The sequence below is a fragment of the Stenella coeruleoalba genome (genome assembly GCF_951394435.1).
Source record: "Stenella coeruleoalba genome assembly, chromosome: 18".
In the NCBI taxonomy this organism is placed as follows: Eukaryota; Metazoa; Chordata; class Mammalia; order Artiodactyla; family Delphinidae; genus Stenella; species Stenella coeruleoalba.
The window spans coordinates 45,935,356-45,954,143 of record NC_137164.1 but is presented as its reverse complement, the minus strand read 5'-3'; the positions used below and the strand labels follow the sequence as shown (position 1 = coordinate 45,954,143).

General features: G+C 39.1%; 2 protein-coding genes across 7 annotated transcripts in view; one reads left to right on the top strand and one right to left on the bottom strand.

The window, feature by feature from the left end:
- PIBF1 (progesterone immunomodulatory binding factor 1) overlaps positions 1-7,050 on the bottom strand; it is a 212,324-nt gene extending 205,274 nt beyond the window's left edge. For all 4 annotated transcript variants that reach the window (XR_013824935.1, XM_079903403.1, XM_079903405.1 and 1 more), the window contains exons 1-2: positions 6,753-7,050; positions 5,424-5,723 (exon numbers count right to left, since the gene is read on the bottom strand). Coding sequence is in view for 3 of the 4 variants with exons in the window: in XM_079903403.1 (XP_079759529.1) it covers positions 5,424-5,675 (252 nt within the window). In the remaining variant the exon portion in view is untranslated. The remainder of the gene's footprint in view (positions 1-5,423; positions 5,724-6,752) is intronic.
- Positions 7,051-7,144: 94 nt separating this feature from the next.
- The window catches only part of DIS3 (DIS3 homolog, exosome endoribonuclease and 3'-5' exoribonuclease), a 29,335-nt gene continuing 17,691 nt past the window's right edge, over positions 7,145-18,788 (top strand). Inside the window, exons 1-5 of one of the 3 annotated variants that reach the window (XM_079902971.1) lie at positions 7,145-7,631; positions 8,235-8,392; positions 10,992-11,185; positions 11,599-11,672; positions 18,586-18,753. In XM_079902971.1, the coding sequence (XP_079759097.1) occupies positions 7,404-7,631; positions 8,235-8,392; positions 10,992-11,185; positions 11,599-11,672; positions 18,586-18,753 (822 nt within the window). In that variant the 5' untranslated portion in view covers positions 7,145-7,403. Of the gene's footprint in view, positions 7,632-7,904; positions 7,965-8,234; positions 8,393-8,533; positions 8,614-10,991; positions 11,186-11,598; positions 11,673-18,585; positions 18,754-18,788 lie in introns of those variants that run through there. The other 2 variants (XM_079902973.1, XM_079902972.1) reach the window with 2 other exon arrangements.

Below are 18,788 nucleotides of genomic sequence, written 5' to 3'. Positions count from 1 at the left end.
CATGCTGATGTATATTACGTGTGTGTGCCCCCCCCCCCAAACTCCCTGGTCATGGACTGTCCTCTAAAGTCAGAGCGACAATTCTATTTATGAGTCTAATGGGTGGACATTTAAAGTTTAACATATTCAAAACAGAACTTAAACTTTATCTCCTATATCAGTTTTCTCCCAGCCTTCTATTTCTCAATAAATGGCTCCAGGTGATGAAGCCAAAAAGTTAGGAGTCTTACGTAAGGCAATAGCCTAATACTGTCTTCCTCTTCTACCTTATCTGCTCTTAGTCTATTACTTCACCGACATTTTGAAAATAAAAATCAGGACATGTCACTCCAGGCGCCTAAAATCTGCAAATGACTTCTCTGTTACATAATCTAAAGCAAGGGTTAATATACCATGGTGATGGGCCAAATCCAGCCCATGTCCTGTTCCTGATTATCCATGAGCTAAGAATAGGTTTTACATTTATAAAGTTGCTAAAAGAAAAAAAAAAAAAAGAAGGAAGAATATGTAATAGACCATATGTGGCCTGCAAAGCATAAAATATTTACTGTCTGGCCCAGGCCTTTACAGAGAAAGTTTGCTGACTCCCTATCCAAAGCAGAAAACTCGCACTGCTGAGCAATGTCACGTCACATATCTTGAAGATATCTTGTTTAATTGTTGTTTGATCATGTCTCTCACTTGAATGTGATCTCCATAAAAAAGGGACTCTGTCATATTTACTGCTATATTCCTGGCAACATGTCTCAATAAATGTCTTAAATCAACAAAAGATAACCACATTCCTCATAATTACTATTTTGCAAATCAAGAAAACTGTTACCACAAGGAGAAACTTCCGTTTTTTCCAGGGTTAGAACTTCTACAATTTTAACTGACTTTTAGATTAAGTCCCTCAATTCAGAGACAGTCAAGCTAGGGAGATTCACTCCTCCATTTCCAAGCAATAAAGAACCCACAGATCTCCAATGAGAAATAAACCAAGAGAGATTTTGGCATTTAAAAATTGACAAGCAAGAAGAATGAGGAAGAAAGGAGTAAGGAGGGGAATAAGGAAAGTGATTTAGGTAGCAATAAGTGGGGATAAAAGTGCAAAGCTAACAATCCTCTAAGATTAGGAAGTTTGGCCTGAGCAGCTTGCCTTCCCAGTGCTCTCAGTCAGCAAGCAGCTGAGTGGGGAGGGGGAATCCATGCTTTTTAAGTTTCCTGGGACCAACCTGCTTCTGTCAAATCAACATGGGTCGAGACATTCTTAGTAATAAACTGTACCACCAGTAATAAGCTGTAATAAACATAAGCATTGTACCCTTGCCATACTGGTGTGGAGAGAAGTTATATTATATAGATTCACATATTTCCGAACTAAAAAAGACCTTGATGAATGGAAAAAACTGTTACTTGTCTCCCAACATCAAGTTTTCCCCTCTTTCTCAGGTAACTCTGGTTTTTATTAGAGACAACAATCTGTCCAGTTAAAGACTTACACTTCCCAGCTTCCCACTCCAACCATTATCATGGAGCTATAGTCTTGGGAGGGAAATTTATTTTTGTAATGCTAGAATGCGACATTTTCATCTTCGTATCCCTGATGTTCAATGTATTGGTAAGCTTTGGAGAATGAATGAGTGGCTAAAAATACTGTTTCTTCATCAATCCCAGATGGACACTTTTCCACATTTTTCATCTCTGAAGCTGGAATGCATCTTACAAACTACAGCACATGACAGTTTAACTTGGCAGTGTTTAACCCTAGCAATACACATAGTGGTCCGTTTTCCAATCCAGGTGGCTTGGATTTGATGAATTAAGGAAGAGTAATTCTTCTACCATATAATACTTCCTCCCATATTTGACAGCAAATATATTACCCCAAGGGGTCTCTAAGCAGGACAACCCTAGTGCTCATAGACAAAAAACACAGGAATGTAGAGCAGGCAGCTACTCTGGAGAGCAATTTGGAAGTACACTTAAATTAAGTAGACATATACCCTGTGAGCCAGAAATTCCACTCCTTAGTATATATGTCAAAGAAATGTTCACACCAGGTTCAGAAGAGGAATGTCTAAAGAAGGCCACGCTGCATGTGGTGGCAAGGAGCTAGAGGCACCCTGGGTGCCTATCGCTGCGGGAATGGGTGGACGGATGGGTAGACACACACCTGAACTGTGTAGCTGCTGGAAGCAAAGCACTAGACTTGCACGTGGTAACATGAAGGATCTTAAAAACCGCACTGAGTTGAAAGAAAAACTATAAAAGAAATAAAATCTAAAACAAAACATGCAATTCAGATTTATGTAAAGGTAAAAAATAAGAAAAATACTCGTGTTCAAGATAAATGTTTATAACAACCATAAGTTGAGTATAACCTTTAAAAATTGTGAATCACTATGTTGTACACTTGAAACTTATATAATACTGTAAATTGACTGTACCTCAATAATTTTTTTTAAAGAATAAATGTTAAAAGGAAAAAACAAACATAGAGAAAGGGAGGAAGAGAAATGAATTATGTGAATAAAAAGAATAAATGTACAAAATAAGAAGTGATCTTGCAAGGATCAATGATGACTGTGTGTCATAAGCTCAGGAATATGACTAACTTAATCTTCTACATTTTCAGCCCAACCAGAAAACCACAAAAGTAAAAAACTATACTAAGCACCATGGGATACAATAATAATAATATACAGTGCTGAATAAATATAACTACTATTATTTATTATATACCAGGCATCTAAGAGCTTATGTGCCTTGATTAATTTAATCCTCCAACAACTCCATGAAGTAAAAACTATGATTATTCTTATTTTACAGGAAATCAGGGAATAAAAACTTAAGGAATTTGCTCAAGGTAACTATAAGGGCTGGGATTCAAACTCAAACTGTGTGTGTCTGGAACTGCAGCTCTGATCTGTTATACCAGAAAGCCTCTCATGAATAAACCACCATGCCAATAATGTAAACGTTACACTTTAAAAAGGAGAGAAGCTATTTATAACCAAGCACAATGCAAGCTGAAAACAAATAATTTAAAAAGTGGCCAAACAAAATGTAATTTTCAATGTGGTATACAGTTGGCACTTAATAGAATATTTGTTGACTGAGTGGGTAGATTAACAAGTGGGATACTACCTCAGGCTTCTTCAATGACTTCCATTGAAGGAGGTCTTAAGGATAGAGATACATGAGCCAGTAACACTGTGGCAGTCCATTTGAAGAGTAAAAACAATATGACTAAGGGAAAAGAATGGGAAACCACAGGATACACTGATAAAATACCAAGTGACCTAGTCTAGGTAGGTGACTTCATAAAGAACCTAAAAGGAAGTCTTAGGAGGTTTACTTGGATGGAGCATAGGCATTAGACTTCTTGGTGTTAATCCCACCTGGCTCCATCACTTCCATCTGAATGGCCTTGGTAAGCTATTAACCAGTTATGGTTCTGTTTTTTTCAACAGCAAAATGAGGTTAAGTCACTCAGTTAAGAACCAGCTGAGCACTTACTAGGTGCCAGGGACAGTTCTAAGTGCTAGAGATACAACAGGGACTACAAAGAAGTCCCTGTCCTCAGGATCCTTACACTTTATTAAGAGAGACAAATACCCAACAAACAAGGCAGGTAGTCCTATGAGCATAGATGTAAGGCACAGAAAATAAGCAGAGTGAAAAAAATGAGAATATTACTTTAGTTAATAACAGCAACAATGACTAATATTTATTGTGTGCTTACTAAATATCAGTCTAACTTATGCTATTGATTCATTTAATATGAGAGGTCAGAGAAGATCCCCCTAAAAGCTCCTACACCTCAAAGAGCTGTATGGCTTAAATGAGATAATACATGAAAAAGCTCACAGAACAGGGTCTGGAACAGAATAAGCACTCAATAAATGTTAGCTACTAATATATATATTTAAATGTACCTAAATGATTTCTTTACATCATCAAGACCTTGGGATTTAGGACATTTCATTTTCCTAGAGAGGCATGGTCAAGAAATTTTTCTAGCAGCATGATACTTATACATAGGCAAGAACTAACCAAGACTGACTTAACAAGAGAGAAGGTAAATATAACTGAAACAAAATGGGGAGGGGAGGAGATAGGAAGAGGTGGGATCAAGAGCAAAGATGGAGGGTTTACTACTGGAAAGAAAAGACTTTCTCAGAAGACAGAAGTAGTAAGAGTTACAATGTTTATCCTGTCTTTCTGAAATCACTGTAAATTTTTTATAACTAGCGACAACTTTACCAGGCCTTACATAAAACACTCCGTAACTGTAAATAAACACACAAGGCAGAAAAACAAGGACTAGGGCATCCCTTGTTACTTGGCAGATACCACTTGTTAAAGAATAGGGTAAGTGAATTTGTTACACTTGGTACTATGACACAGTAACTATCAAAGAGCAAGATATAAAGAAACCAAATCTCCATGCTAGAGGACTAAACAGATTCAGTAATGTAATAATGATCTTGATTCTCCCTATCCAACTAGTCACATCAGGGCTAATTCTCAATGAAGCAGAAAAAACTTGGCCAGAAAAAAACACTGGAGAAAATATACCTCACACATAATACATTAAAAAAACTGAGCCTAGGGGCTTCCCTGGTGGCGCAGTGGTTGAGAGTCCGCCTGCCGATGCAGGGGACACGGGTTCGTGCCCCGGTCTGGGAAGATCCCACATGCCGTGGAGCGGCTGGGCCCGTGAGCCATGGCCGCTGAGCCTGTGCGTCCGGAGTCTGTGCTCCGCAACGGGAGAGGCCACAACAGTGAGAGGCCCGCGTATCGCCAAAAAAGAAAAAAAAAAACAACTGAGCCTACAGAAGGAATTCATCCCTGCCCACCTTTAAGTCACCCCTTCTTTCAAGACTTTTTATTTGGTACACAGAATTATTATTCACTTCCCTTCTCCTTTTATTTTACTTATGTATTTAATAAATTTATTGATTTATTTTATTTTTGCTTTGGGTCTTCACTGCTGTGGGTGGTTTTTCTCTAGTTGCGGTGCGCGGGCTTCTTGTTGCGGTGGCTTCTCGTTGTGGAGTGCGGGCTCTAGGTACACGGGCTTCAGTAGTTGTGGCACGTGGGCTTCAGTAGTTGTGGCTCACGGGCTCTAGAGCACAGGCTCAGTAGTTGTGGCGCACAGGCTTAGCTGCTCTGCGACATGTGGGATCTTCCCAGACCAGGTCTTGAACCCATGTCCCCTGCATTGGCAGGTGGATTCTTAACCACTGTGCCACCGGGGAAGCCCCCCTTCTCTTTTTAAAAACAGCTTTTTTAAACTATGCAAGAAAATATAATTCTTTTCTTGATATTTTAAATTTATCATTTTAAGTTCAGATTACATAAACTTAATTCTTATATATCTGCAGTTTCAAGACAATAAAGCACACAGATAGCAAATTTACACATGATCTTACCTTTGTAAGATAATCAACCTTCAAATTGTCGATCATCATATTTTTCTGTGATAGCTCTATTTTCAGTAACTGAATATTATGAAGCAGTTCTTTCCGTTCAATTAGCTGCTTGGTGATTTTGACTTTACCGTCTCTCTCTTCTGATGAGGAAATATCATCTGTAGGAACTGTTGTTTCTAGACTAATATCTTCAGATTCCAGAGAGCTAGAGATGTTCAGTGTTTTTGATGGCTTGGCAACTTTTTGAGACATTTTTAATTATTATGGGACACTTTTCTTCTCCAATTCTATTTCAATTTTCTGTAGATTAAAAAATATTGATTTAAACGTACTCAAACATTCTCTATGGAAAGCAGAAAGTATATCAAAGAGATACTAAGGGTTCCCTAAGTAAATATTAGGCAAACTGGAGGACCCCAAATCTAGGGCAGATTGGTTAAGTTACTGCTCAAATCAAACATATTAAATCAAACTCATTAAGTCTTATTCTAAAACATACTTTTTTTAAAATTAATTTTTCTTGGTGTATAGTTGCTTTACAATGCTTTTTTTTTTTTTGAACCCATACTTTTTATGAATAGAAAACCCAGTTCCTGGGGGCAGGACTCTTACTTGGAGTAAACAAAGAAATGTATGAGATAAACAATAAAGCCCTAAATCGCTAGTACCCAGGAATACTACTAATAAAAGCAGCACATGAAGATAGAGAAGTTTCTTCTGAGTTGGTCAGGGGAAGGTTATACAGAGGTAGGACTTAGAATCTTGAAGGATTTGGAAACGAGTAATAAAAGGGGAAAACCATTCACATTTTAAGGTTGGTATAGAAGTGATGAAAGTGTAAAACAACAGAGGGACATAGTAGTAGTCAGCCTGGTCCAAGCCCATGTGAATCTGAGTTGTGACTCCAAACACAAACACACAGAAGGGTTGTCCCTTATACATAATCAAGACTGTGGAGGACCTTGAATGTTTCAGTATGTTCGAAATTTATTCTACAGGCAATGAGGCATCAGTTAAGTTTTTTTTAAAAGGGAAATAGTGAGATAAAACTTTTTTATAGACTTGCAGATAGCAAAATGAAAACAAGAGAGTAAAAGACAAATTCCTCGAACTCCTTACCCTTTCACAAAAATTTCAGCAACTCCCTCGTTTTAATACTACACGATATAATAAATTACTTACGGTATTGTAGATATCAGTTTTTCTAAACTGAACGATTAGAAAAAAGGTGTGTGGAAGGGAAACCTAAGAACTCTGACTGGATCGGCTTCCCTCGTTTTTAAAGGGAAAGGGATAAGGAAAGGCGAAATCAAAGACAGGCAACATCACCTGGGATACAAAGGGTCCGGGACTGGCACTGCCCACACGTGCGGCGTGAAGAATAAAACCCGAATTTGGCAGCATCAGAAGATTCCTTGTCCCAGGCACAAAAGGAAGGGGCGAGCCGTGAGCTACCTGGAACGCTTCAATTACTCCACGTCGCAGGCTAGAGAAGCCGCCACCGCTGCTACTTTAGGTGAGCTGAAGGTGTCTCCAGACAGCAGCTCGGGTTGCAGTCTCTTAACGAGAAATCACAGGTCGGTGACCGTTAGCACCCGTAACCAAAACAACCATTTCCGCACAGGGAGGAAGCTGCAGCAGGCAGATGCCCACGCTACCGGAACTCAGCCCTCCCGCGTCCACCCAGGCGCGGGAAGCAAAGCATGCTGGGAGATGGAGTCCGGAGGCGGCCCCGCTCAATTCACGGGCGGAAATGGCTCCGGGCTCCTCCCATCTACCCGCTTTCGCCCAATCCTCGCAGCCCTCAGAGAGCCAACCAACGGCTGTCTCGAGGTTTCCCCGCGAGAGGGGTTTACTAATATCCTGGAGGGGGAAGGAGCAAACCTCTGGGTAAAGTGTAGTTGTGCGACAGGGTTCCAAGCTTGACATTTTCCGCCGGAAGAGAACTGTTGAGGTCGGGATTCCAAGCCGCGAGGCAAGATGCTCAAGTCCAGGACTTTCTTAAAAAAGACGCGGGCGGGCGGCGTGATGAAGATCGTGCGCGAGCACTACTTGCGAGACGACATAGGCTGCGGTGCGTCTGGATGCGCGGCGTGCGGAAGTGCGCACGAGGGGCCGGTCCTCGAGCCGCAGCCCCTGGATCGGGTTAGCAGCCTCTGCCCGCAGCCGCACTACTTGCTGCCTGACACCAACGTGCTGCTCCACCAGGTGCGCCGGTAGGCGGGCGAACCGCGGCACAGCGGCGCCACCGGGAGAAAGGGAGATAGGGAGACTGATGCCCAAGGAGGAGCGTCTTGGGCAACATCACGTACTTAGGGAGAGGCAAACCCCGTCAGGACCTATGCCTCCTGCCCCCCCAGGCCGAGGTTCTTTTCCATGTACTATTTTGTTTTGGGTTTTTTTTTTGAGTTCTTGGAGTTATAGGAATTTTAAATACGTCAATTTTCTAACTCCTGGTGTCTCTTCTGCCTTAGATTTTAATGTCTGGAGGTCGGGGACCTGGGCTTCTGTGGCCTCCAGCCTGCGACCCCCAGGCAGCTTGTAAGTGCCTACGAACGAAAGCTATGTGGGCCAACGTATTACTTTATTAATGAAGTTAATTCTACAAAGTTTTGTAATTAGCCTATTTACATGTGTACTTTTTTAATGGACCTGAAGGGTTTTCTGTTGCAAAATAGCTCCTTATTTAATGTACGGTTAGTGTTTTTTTTTTAACCGGCAGAGTTTCACGTTCAACAGAAGCAATTTATGAATGAACAGAGGAAAAATTAACTCTTCGTTTATTTATTTATTTGTTTATTTATTTAAAAGATTGATGTCCTTGAGGACCCTGCCATCAGGAATGTCATTGTGCTACAAACAGTTCTCCAAGAAGTGAGAAATCGGAGTGCTCCGGTATATAAACGAATCCGAGATGTGACTAATAACCAGGAGAAGCATTTCTATACATTTACTAACGAGCACCATAGGTAGGGGGGAAATTATGTCAATTATCAGAAAACTATAGAATTAGCTAAACTGGGGGGAGAGTTCCTGGCGGTAATCTGTGACATCGTCAGAAGATACACCATAGGTTTCATACTTCTGAGAGTAATATTTGGTTCTTACAGAGTTTACAAACCTTGCTAAGGTCACATAGGCATTGATTGGGTCAAACCCAGAACCAAAGTCTCCTGGCTCCTCGGCTATGGTAGGTACTTTAATTTCCAAAATGTTTTCATTTTGAATTGGTTTTAGCATGAGTCGAGCAATAGGATTTTGGAAGACGAGATTTGCCTAGGTTCCTGGTATACCATATTAAGCGAATAACCAACAAAGATTAATAAAATATAGGAGTTTGTGAAGGAAAGCTTTAAAAATATAAAGCAGATATATTCTTAATGGGCTCTTAACAGTTAAACTAATACCTTATAACAGATCCTATTGACGACAATAAGGTTAAGAAATAGAATTCTTTATGTTTCAGATTCAAGACCTTTGTTTGAACTTAATGTGTGATCTTAGAAAATATGATATTGCCTGTTCCTTATGTTACAGAAATAATTTATGATGAGTCCTAGCTTACTTTTTTTTCCTTATAAATTTATTTTATTTATTTATTTTTTGCTGCATTGGGTCTTCATTGCTGCGCACGGGCTTTCTCTAGTTGCGGTGAGCAGGGGCTACTCTTCCTTGTGGTGCGCGGGCTTCTCATTGCAGTGGCTTCTCTTGTTGAGGAGCACAGGCTCTAGGCACAAGGGCTTCAGTAGTTGTGGCACGTGGGCTCCAGAGCGCAGGCTCAGGAGTTGTGGCACACAGGCTTAGTTGCTCTGTGGCATGTGGGATCTTCCTGGACCAGGGCTCGAACCCGTGTCCCCTGCCTTGGCAAGCGGATTCTTAACGACTGCGCCACCAGGGACGTCCCTAATTTACTTTTATTAGATCAGAGTTTCTCAATGTTGGCACTATTGACATATTGGACTGGATAATTCTTTGTTATGGGAAGGCTGTCTTAGGAATTGTAGGATGTTTAGCCGCATCCCTGGCCTATATGCACTAGATGCCAGTAACAGACCTCCCCTTCCCCACCGATCCACCGAGCTGTAACAACCTAGAATGTCTCCAGACATTGTGAAATGTCCCCTGGCGGGGAAAATCACTCCCTGGTTGAGAACTGCTAGATTAGACAGTAGATGTAATAATGAAATCCCACTGGAATATGCAAATTAAAAATATTTAATTTCTCAAATTTCTCTTCTTTATTCTTTTTTTTTTTTTTGTGGTACGCGGGCCTCTCACTGTTGTGGCCGCTGCTGTTGCGGAGCACAGGCTCCGGACACGCAGGCTCAGCGGCCATGGCTCACGGGCCCAGCCGTTCCGCGGCATGTGGCATCTTCCCAGACCGGGGCACGAACCTGTGTCCCCTGCATCGGCAGGCGAACTCTCAACCACTGTGCTACCAGGGAAGCCCTCTCTTCTTTATTCTTATATCCCACACTTAAATACTGTTGTTGTAAAGAACATCAGTAAAGCACCTGTAGACTTCTTATTTCTGTCTCCTCTCGAAATCCAGAAACAGAAACTTCACTGTTTTTCAGTGCTTAAAGACCTAGTGTCTGTGGAGCATGATCATTGGATTTTTAATCCAAGGTTAGCAATTTTGTTAGCTTAAGTGCAGTGAATAGAGCTTAGCAATACTGGGGTTGACAGGAAGAATTAAGACACTCGAGCAAATCTCATGTCAGGTTGTTGCTCAGTCATGCTAAAACCAATTCAAAAATTTATGAGTGTCTTTGATAAGCTTAAAAGCATTATCAGGTTTATTTAATGGTGAATAATAAAATAATTCTGAAAACCATATAAATAAGTACAGAATTCTAAAATTGAGCCTATAATTTTTAAGAAGTAGGTAGAAGTTGTTGTGCTGAATTTTGTTATTGTACTTAAATTTAGCTTCAAAGAACAGATTTAAAGAAATAAGTATGCTGACATTTGATAGCTCAGAGTGGATAGACTTAGAAGGAATATACAATCATATCTGTATCTGGTCTTTCAGTCCCTAGATGGTGTTTGTCATTTATTCAGGGTTTACCATGGATAATTTATGTGCATTATGTATTTAATAACTATACATTAATCATATCATCACAAATCATCTAATCATACAATCAATAGCTTTTAGGAATTCCTGTTAATCTACAGTTTGAATGAAATCTCATTATCAGACCTGCAAAGTTTTAGTATAGTTTTTTTCCAACAGACTATTACTTTTTTAATGTCCCAACCTCAAGTAGAAATTCTGATCTTGAATTTTTCTTTTGGTGAAAAAAATTTATTTTAGTCTTTTTTATTGCTCCATTAATGTGATTTTCTTCTTTTCCAAGTAAGTTGTTGTCTTAAAAACGTGACTAGAGGGATCTTATTTGTTTCCACTCTGAGTTATAAATGTGAATACATTCAAGAGAAAAAGATGTACCATTGACATTAAGTTTAGTAATTATTAAGCATTTATGTCCTAAGACTTTTTACATGTGCTTGATTCTGTTGTTTTCCATTTGTTTCTTTTTTTTCCCTTTCTATTACACTTAGAGAAACTTATGTAGAACAATTACAGGGAGAAACTTCTAATGACAGGAATGATAGAGCCATTCGAGTAGCAGCAAAGTGGTACAATGAACATTTGAAGAAAATGTCGGCAGAGAATCAGCTGCGAGTTATCTTCATAACCAATGACAGGAAAAACAAAGAGAAAGCCATAGAAGAAGGGATACCAGCTTTCACTTGTAAGTCTCCATGGAGACTGGACTGTTAGTTCATGTTTGCAAATGCATGTAAAAACTATCATCAGGCCCATAATCAGATGTTCATTTGACCATTTGGTATTTTCATAGTCCTATATAACTTAATGTGATATTTTTGTGTTTTTTTTTATTTCTCAGCATTTCTAAGCTAAGTGAGTTGTACCACCAGTGGCTATTAATTTCCCTATCAAGACTTGGAATTGGCTTAGCAATGAAAGCTTATAGATATACTTGACCCACTGCCTTTGGGCGTGACCACCTCAACAGAGGGCTTCCCCCCCACCAAAAAAAATTGACATATGTACTGTCACAAACAAAAGAAGGGGAAAAAACATATCTAAGGAGGAAAAAAAACCACATTTGAATTTATCAAGAACAAAAAACTTATTTTTCAGGTGAAGAATATGTAAAAAGCCTAACTGCTAACCCCGAACTCATAGATCGTCTTGCTTGTTTGTCTGAAGAAGGGGTATGTTTGAGTTTGTTTTATTTTGTTTTTGAAAAGTGAAATTATTAATGTATCCACTTCCGGATGTTAGGCTCATAGTTACCAAATTTAAAAATTGGAATATCAGTGGGTAAGCTGGAATTGGAATAGGAGTTGGGTTATAAACAAGAGTGGCTCTAATAGACTTCTTATCAAAATGTCCTAAAGACTTGACTTTCTCAAATAGCGCTCTTTACTGATATATCCTCAGCAACCCGAGTAGGGCCTGGCACAAGGTGGCACTATCTGTTTGATTAATAAATGAAGGAATTCATGGCTGGCTTGTGATGAGTAGGTATTTGACAAAGAAGTGGTGGGCACTGCAGAGAGAGCATACAGTTGTAGCATCAATTCCATAGGAGGAGGGAGGGAGTCATAAGAGGTAGAACAGGAAGGCAAGGGACCAGATAGTGTGGACTTAACAATTTATTCTGTTAGTAATTTTTAAACTGTCTTGTAAAGGTCTCCCTAAAAGGCTTCTATGAAGAGAAGTTAGCAGATAGGATTCTGGGCTCCCTACCTTATATTGTCAGGCTAAAAGACATTAAAGGTGGATGAGAGTGTGTCTAGGAGGAACAGAGGAGAAGGACCAGAATTGTTACTTATTTGGGAGACTACTCCAATTTCGATTTGTAAGATGATGCATTGTATCAAGGGCAAGATTAGAGGCAGAGGGATGAGAAAAGGGATCACTGCCATAGTGGACTTGAGAGGGAACCATTAAACTTTGTGAGCCAATATTTCCTTGTATGTAAAGTGTGCTTAGCAATAATGACTTCATAGTGTTGTTATTAGGGTTGAATGAGGTGATAACAGTTGTGTTCATAAAATTCTTATCTCAGTGCCTGGCAAACAGCTATGGTAAATGTAAATGGTAGATACTATTGATATAAAAATAGGTTTTATGTAATATAACGTTATATGTACATCCAGTCTTTACAGCATTTTCTCCATCCCTGCTTGTCTTCAACCAGCTACTTTACAAAACTAAATGGAAGTGAGAAAATAAAAGCTGGGCTTGATTTTTAGAATACAGATTTAGGATTATCCTGTCTAATGAGTAGCCACTAGTTGCATGCGGCTGTTTAAATTTAATTCAGGTTAAAACTTCAGTTTCTCAGTTGTACTAGTCAACTTTCAAGCAACCAGGAGCTACTTGTGCCTAGTGACTACCATACTGGAGATCACAAAAAGAACACTCCCTTTATCACATAGTTGTTTTGGTCTAGAAGAAGAAACAAGGAGTAATCCAACATTGGTGATTCACAGTATTTGATTATGCACTGTGGTAGGGTTAGTGTAGGATATGGTGAAATTACAGTTGACTCTATTGTAACACATGTGTGTTCCTCAAAGTCACTGTGCCATGCAAAATTATATAATGAAACCCACAGAGCTTAGGGAAAATGTGGTTAGGGAAACACTCAGAAACTTCATGAAGCGGTGAAAAGAGGGTTATCTAAATTTGAACAGAAAGTTGTTACACCAGATGAAGTGCTGTGGCTCGTAAAACACAGTGATCTGAAGTAACTGATAGATGTTTGAGAGTGTGTTTGTGTGTGCGCGTGTGGATTCAGCTTGGTTCAGCTAGGTGCAGTTTTCTGCAATCACCTGGTATTTTTTTTTTAACATCTTTATTGAAGTATAATTGCTTTACAATGGTGTGTTAGTTTCTGCTTTATAAGAAAGTGAATCAGCCATACATATACATATATCCCCATATCTCCTCCCTCTTGCGTCTCCCTCCCACCCTCCCTACCCCACCCCTCTAGGTGGTCACAGAGCACTGAGCTGATCTCTCTGTGCTCTGCAGCTACTTCCCACTATCTATTTTACATTTGGTAGTGTATGTATGTCACTGCTACTCTCTCACTTCATCCCAGTTTACCCTTCCCCCTCCCTGTGTCCTCAAGTCCATTCTCTACATCTGCATCTTTATTCCTGTCCTGCCCCTAGGTTCTTGATAACTATTTTTTCTTTTTTAGATTGCATATATATGTGTTAGCATACGGTGTTTGTTTTTCTTTCTGACTTACTTCACTCTGTATGACAGACTCTAGGTACAACCACCTCACTACAAATAACTCAATTTCGTTTCCTTTTATGGCTGAGTAATATTCCATTGTATATATGTGCCACATCTTCTTTATCCATTCATCTGTCGATGGACACTTAGGTTGCTTCCATGTCCTGGCTATTGTAAATAGAGCTGCAGTGAACATTGTGGTACATGACTCTTTTTGAATTATGGTTTTCTCAGGGTATATGCCCAGTAGTGGGATTGCTGGGTCATATGGTAGTTCTATGTTTAGTTTTTTGAGGAACCTCCATACTGTTCTCCATAGTGGCTGTATCAATTTACATTCCCACCAACAGTGCAAGAGAGTTCCCTTTTCTCCACACCCTCTCCAGCATTTATTGTTTGTAGATTTTTTGATGATGGCCATTCTGACCGGTGTGAGGTGATACCTCATTGTAGTCTTGATTTGCATTTCTCTAATAATTACTGGTGTTGAGCATTCTTTCATGTGTTCATTGGCAATCTGTACATCTTCTTTGGAGAAATGTCTTTTTAGGTCTTCTGCCCATGTTTGGATTGCATAGTTTGTTTTTTTGATATTGAGCTGCTTGAGCTGCTTGTAAATTTTGGAGATTAATCCTTTGTCACTTGCTTCATTTGCAAATATTTTCTCTCATTCTGAGGGTTGTCTTTTCGTCTTGTTTATGGTTTCCTTTGCTGTGCAAAAGCTTTTAAATTTAATTAGGTCCCATTTGTTTATTTTTCTTTTTATTTCCATTTCTCTAGGAGGTGGGTCAAAAAGGATCTTGCTGTGATTTATGTCATAGAGTGTTCTGCTTATGTTTTCTTCTAAGACTTTGATAGTGTCTGGCCTTACATTTAGGTCTTTAATCCATTTTGAGCTTATTTTTGTGTATGGTGTTAGGGAGTGTTCTAATTTCATTCTTTTACATGTAGCTGTCCAGTTTTTCCAACATCACTTATTGTAGAGGCTATCTTTTCTCCATAGTATATTCTTGCCTCCTAAATCAAAAATAAGGTGACCACGGGCTTCCCTGGTGACGCAGTGGTTGAGAGTCCGCCTGCCGATGCAGGGGACACGGGTTCGTGCCCCAGTCCAGGAAGATCCCACATGCCCCGGAGCGGCTAGGCCCGTGAGCCATGGCCGCTGAGCCTGCGCGTCCGGAGCCTCTGCTCCGCAACGGGAGAGGCCCGTGTACCACAAAAAAAATAAAAACAAAAAAAATAAGGTGACCACATGTGCATGGGTTTATCTCTGGGCTTTCTATCCAGTTCCACTGATCTATATTTCTGGTTTTGTTCCAGTACCATACTATCTTGATTACTGTAGCTTTGTAGTATAGTCTGAAGTCAGGGAGCCTGATTCCTCCAGCTCCGTTTTTCATTCTCAAGATTGCTTTGGCTTTTGGTGGTCTTTTGTGTTTCTATACAAATTGTGAAATTTTTTGTTCTAGTTCTGTGAAAAATGCCATTGGTAGTTTTATAGGGATTGCATTGAATCTGTAGATTGCTTTGGGTAGTATAGTCACTTTCACAATGTTGACTCTTCCAATGCAAGAACATGGTGTATCTCTCCATCTATTTGTATCATCTTTAATTTCTTTCATCAGTGTGTTATAGTTTTCTGCATACAGGTCTTTGTCTCCTTAGGTAGGTTTATTCCTAGGTATTTTATTCTTTTTGTTGCAGTGGTAAAAGGGAGTGTTTCCTTAAATTCTCTTTCAGATTTTTCATCATTAGTGTATAGGAATGCAAGAGATTTCTGTGCATTAATTTTGTATCCTGCTACTTTACCAAATTCATTGATTAGCTCTAGTAGTTTTCTGGTAGCATCTTTAGGATTCTCTATGTATAGTATCATGTCATCTGCCAACAGTGAATCCTTGCATTCCTGGGGTAAACCCCACTTGATCATGGTGTATGATCCTTTTAATATGTTGTTGGAATCTGTTTGCTAGTGTTTTGTTGAGGATTTTGCATCTATGTTCACCAGTGATATTGGCCTGTAGTTTTCTTTCTTTGTGACATCTTTGTCTGATTTTGGTATCAGGGTGATGGTGGCTTCATAGAATGAGTTTGGGAGTGTTCCTCCCTCTGCTATATTTTGGAAGAGTTTGAGAAGGATAGGTGTTAGCTCTTCTCTAAATGTTTGATAGAGTTTGCCTGTGAAGCCATCTGGTCCTGGGTTTTGTTTGTTGGAAGGTTTTTAATCACAGTCTCAATTTCAGTGCTTGTGATTGGTCTGTTTGTGTTTTCTATTTCCTGGTCAATCTTGGAAGGTTGTGCTTTTCTAAGAATTTGTCCATTTCTTCCAGGTTGTGTACTTTATTGGCATATAGTTACTTGTTGTAATCTCTCATGATCCTTTGTATTTCTGCAGTGTCAGTTGTTGCTTCTTCTTTTTCATTTCTAATTCTGTTGATTTGAGTCTTCTCCCTGTTTTTCTTGATGAGTCTGGCTAATGGTTTATCAATTTTGTTTATCTTCTCAAAGAACCAGCTTTTAGTTTTATTGATCTTTGCTACTGTTTCCTTCATTTCTTTTTCATTTATTTCTGATCTGATCTTTATGATTTCTTTCCTTCTGCTAACTTTGGGTTTTTTTGTTCTTTTCCTCTAATTCCTTTAGATGTAAGGTTAGGTTTTTTATTTGTGATTTTTCTTGTTTCTTGAGGTAGGATTGTATTGCTATAAACTTCTGTCTTAGAATTGCTTTTGCTCCTCCCATAGGTTTTGGGTTGTCGTGTTTTCATTGTCATTTGTTGCTAGGTATTTTTGATTTCCTCTTTGATTTCTTCAGTGATCTCTTGGTTATTTAGTAGCATATTGTTTAGCCTCCATGTGTTTGTAGTTTTGACAGATTTTTTTCCTGTAATTGATATCTAGTCTCATAGTGTTGTTGTCGGAAAAGATACTTGATACGATTTCAATTTTCTTACGTTTACCAAAGCTTGAGTTGTGACCCAAGATATGGTCTATACTGGAGAATGATCCATGAACATTTCAGAAGAAAGTGTATTTTGTTGTTTTTGGATGGAATGTCCTATAAATATCAATTAAGTCCATCTTGTTTAATGTATCATTTAAAGCTTTTGTTTCCTTATTTATTTTCATTTTGGAAGATCTGTCCACTGGTGAAAGTGGGGTGTTAAAGTCACCTACTATGGTTGTGTTACTGTCGATTTCCTCTTTTATGGCTGTTATCATTTGCCTCATGTATTGAGGTGCTCCTATGTTGTCACCTGGTATTTTTTAATATATCAATTGCATTGGAACACATTTGTGTTTTCAAAACAAACATTATAGGAGAATTGACTGAACTTAGCAAGGGCATCTAACCCCGATTTGGGATGTCAAGGCTTCCTGATAGAAGTAATGTCTAAGCTGAGCTAGGAGGGATGTTAACAAAGCAAATTGCTTTGAAACAGAGACATTTTAGCTACTTTATGTAAGGGAGTTAACCATGTATTAACATTAACTAGGGGAAGAGCATTTCATGCAGAAGGAACAGTAAGTTCAAAGTCTCTGAGGTTAGAATAAGTTGGCAAGATCAAGAAATAGCTAAAAGTGTGGCTGGATGGAGTGAGCAAGGGAGAAAATGTTAGGGATGAAGTCAGAAATGTAGGTAGAGACCAGATCATTTAGGGTGTAGTGAGTCATGGAAAAAAAACTGGATTTTAGCCCATGAGTGCTAGACAGCTGTTGAGCAGGAGAGTAGTAATATCCATTTTGGCTGCTCTAAGGAGAATAGATTAGAAGCAAGGTCCTCCAGTTAGGAGGATATTTTAGTACCCCTGGGAGACAAGACAGAAAATTGGATCACGGTAGCAGCAGTTAAGATGGTGAGAAGTAGATCAGATATTGGGTATATTTTGTTGATACAAATATTTTGTTGATTTTAGGACTTGGTGATAGATTGGGGCTATGAGGAAATAATCAGTTAATTAATGTATTTTAATAGACCATATCATTAATTTATTTAATGGATCATAGTATTTAATAGGTCCATATTTTTTAAAAATAGGTTATATTAGTTTATATGATGGTGAGGATGTTATAGTAGAGAGGGGGGGAAATTTGATTCCAGAGAGAGAAAGTAATTATAGGACAAAGTTGTTGAATAGAGGAGAGGAGATGCTCACATAGGTGAGCAGATTCAGTGGTAGGGAGGTGAAGTAGGTCTCGAGTGACTGCTTCTGATTCTCAGTGTGGAGATTGAGGTCCTTCATCTGAGAGTGAGGAAGGAAGACAAGGAACTTGGAGAGTTAAGCAGGAAAAAAGAAGGTGTAAAGTGATCTCCTCAGAAGGTAGGGAATTTAGGAAATGAAGAAAACTAAAGGAGCCAAGCAGTCAGGATTGTGGATGTTGAGGTCTTAGAGAATCCTGGAAGGTGTTGTGGTAGATCTACAGTAGACGCCAGCCTACCTCTATTTAACATTCTTAGCTGTTTAAAATAATCCAAATAAAAATAGCTTTTCTTGTGCTTTCAGGAACCACAGTCTTTTCATGCAGTTGAGGCTTTCCATTACCCTTTATATACCTACCCGCTCACTTGATCACCTAACTACACACCTTCATTCCAGGAGGCCTGGGTAGGGGTAGGGGGGTACACAGAGTTTCTTAGTGTTCTGCATCTGTAGCTGACACCTAAATATAATGAAATGGAAATGTTTGTGTATTTCTAAGAATAGAAAGCTTTTTTTTCTTACTGTGCTATGTTCATTCAAATTCATACAGTGGTATATACCATAATGTGACGGTTGTTTTAAAAAATACCTGATGGTGTTAATAGTTGTATATGGAGCATACAAAAGACTCACTACTAACTATATCTCTTGGTTTGTTTATTTCACAGAATGAAATAGATAGTGGAAAAATAATATTTTCAGAGCATCTTCCATTAAGTAAGCTACAACAAGGCATAAAATCTGGTGCATACCTTCAAGGGACATTTAGAGCTAGCAGGGAAAATTACTTAGAAGCTACAGTATGGGTTCATGGTGACACTGAAGACAATAAAGAGGCAAGTGTGTACATAAATTCCTTTTACACTAAAAT